At 62.5% G+C, this 1,213-nt stretch overlaps 1 protein-coding gene across 1 annotated transcript in view; it reads right to left on the reverse strand.

Moving 5' to 3' along the window:
* DNMT1 (DNA (cytosine-5-)-methyltransferase 1) overlaps positions 1-1,213 on the reverse strand; it is a 13,101-nt gene that overhangs the window by 1,197 nt on the left and 10,691 nt on the right. The window contains exons 27-30 of the mRNA XM_009885372.1: positions 1,170-1,211; positions 918-1,095; positions 450-645; positions 202-365 (exon numbers count right to left, since the gene is read on the reverse strand). Of these exons, the coding sequence (XP_009883674.1) occupies positions 202-365; positions 450-645; positions 918-1,095; positions 1,170-1,211 (580 nt within the window). The remainder of the gene's footprint in view (positions 1-201; positions 366-449; positions 646-917; positions 1,096-1,169; positions 1,212-1,213) is intronic.

Here is a 1,213-nt window from a genome sequence, read left to right on the forward strand (position 1 = left end):
TGGAGGTGTTCAAGGCCAGGTTGGACGGGGCTTGGGGCAACCTGGGCTGGGGGGAGGTGGCCCTGCCTGGGGCAGGGGGTGTCACTGGGGGGTCTTTAAGGTCCCCTCCAACCCAAATTATTCTATGACTCTATGACCATAGCAGCCATTCAGTGATGCCTACCCCTTCCTAGTGGAGGGGACAGATCTGGCAGCACTCACCTGCTTGCCCATGGGCTCAGGGTTAGTGACGGTGGTGCTGAAGAAGCCATCCCACTCCAGGCGGCCGTAGAGCCCAGCCCAGTGGTTGTGCCGGTTGCCAGTATGGGGCAGGCACCAAGGGATGAGGGTGTTGAATTGCCGGTCTGCAGGGTCGCAGGGCTTGCCTGGGAAGATGAAGAGGGTGAGGAGGGGGCAAAGAGGTGGCCACAGATGTTTTTGGGGGATGTTTTTGGGGAGCCAGCACCTACCTTCGGCACAGGAGCAGACCCCCCGCAGCGCCCCAGAGCTGCTGCGGCCGTTTTTCTTCTCGTGGTGCGTGTACCGCAACTTGCGCGTGGTCGTGCCGTCCGACAGTCGCACCTCGATGTTGGGCAGGTCGCGCCAATCTGAACCCGGGGCCAAAGGGATGTGTCTCATCCGCGCTGCGACCAGGGCGCTCATGTCCTGCCAACGACAAGCCCACCGTCACCGCAGGGGACGCAGTAAGACACTGGCCACCCCAAGAGCCCCAGTCCTCTCTCCAGAGAAGGCTGGGGGAGAGGGATAAGTCCCAGAAGCTCCCCTGGCCTCATCTTTGGGAAAGTTAACCAGGGAGGATCTGGGGATGGTCCCTCTCACCCCACCTCACATCCAGCCCACCTTCGACCCCCATCTCAGTTTGGGTCTGGGGGGTCCGAGTGCATCCTGGGCCCCCATTGAGATCCCGGCACCCGCACCTTGCAGATATGGTCCCTGAGGATGGGCTGGTACTGGGAGCCCCGGATCTGCCGCTGGAACCAGGACTGGGGCTCCCCGTTGTAGGAGATTTCCAGGGCAGAGGCACCATTCCTGATCTCCGGCAGGTCGGACATGGTGTCCCGCACAGTGATGGTGCGGAAGGGGCCGGAATATGTCCTGGGAGGAAGGAGGGAGCCGTGAGCAGCCGAGACTTCACCCTCACCAGCCCCGGCACGGCTCCGAAGGCTCACCGGGTGATATTGCTAACGCACTTCTTGTCGTCCCCCCCGACGCT

Source organism: Charadrius vociferus, unplaced genomic scaffold (genome assembly GCF_000708025.1).
Source record: "Charadrius vociferus isolate BGI_N301 unplaced genomic scaffold, ASM70802v2 scaffold2125, whole genome shotgun sequence".
Taxonomy (NCBI): Eukaryota; Metazoa; Chordata; class Aves; order Charadriiformes; family Charadriidae; genus Charadrius; species Charadrius vociferus.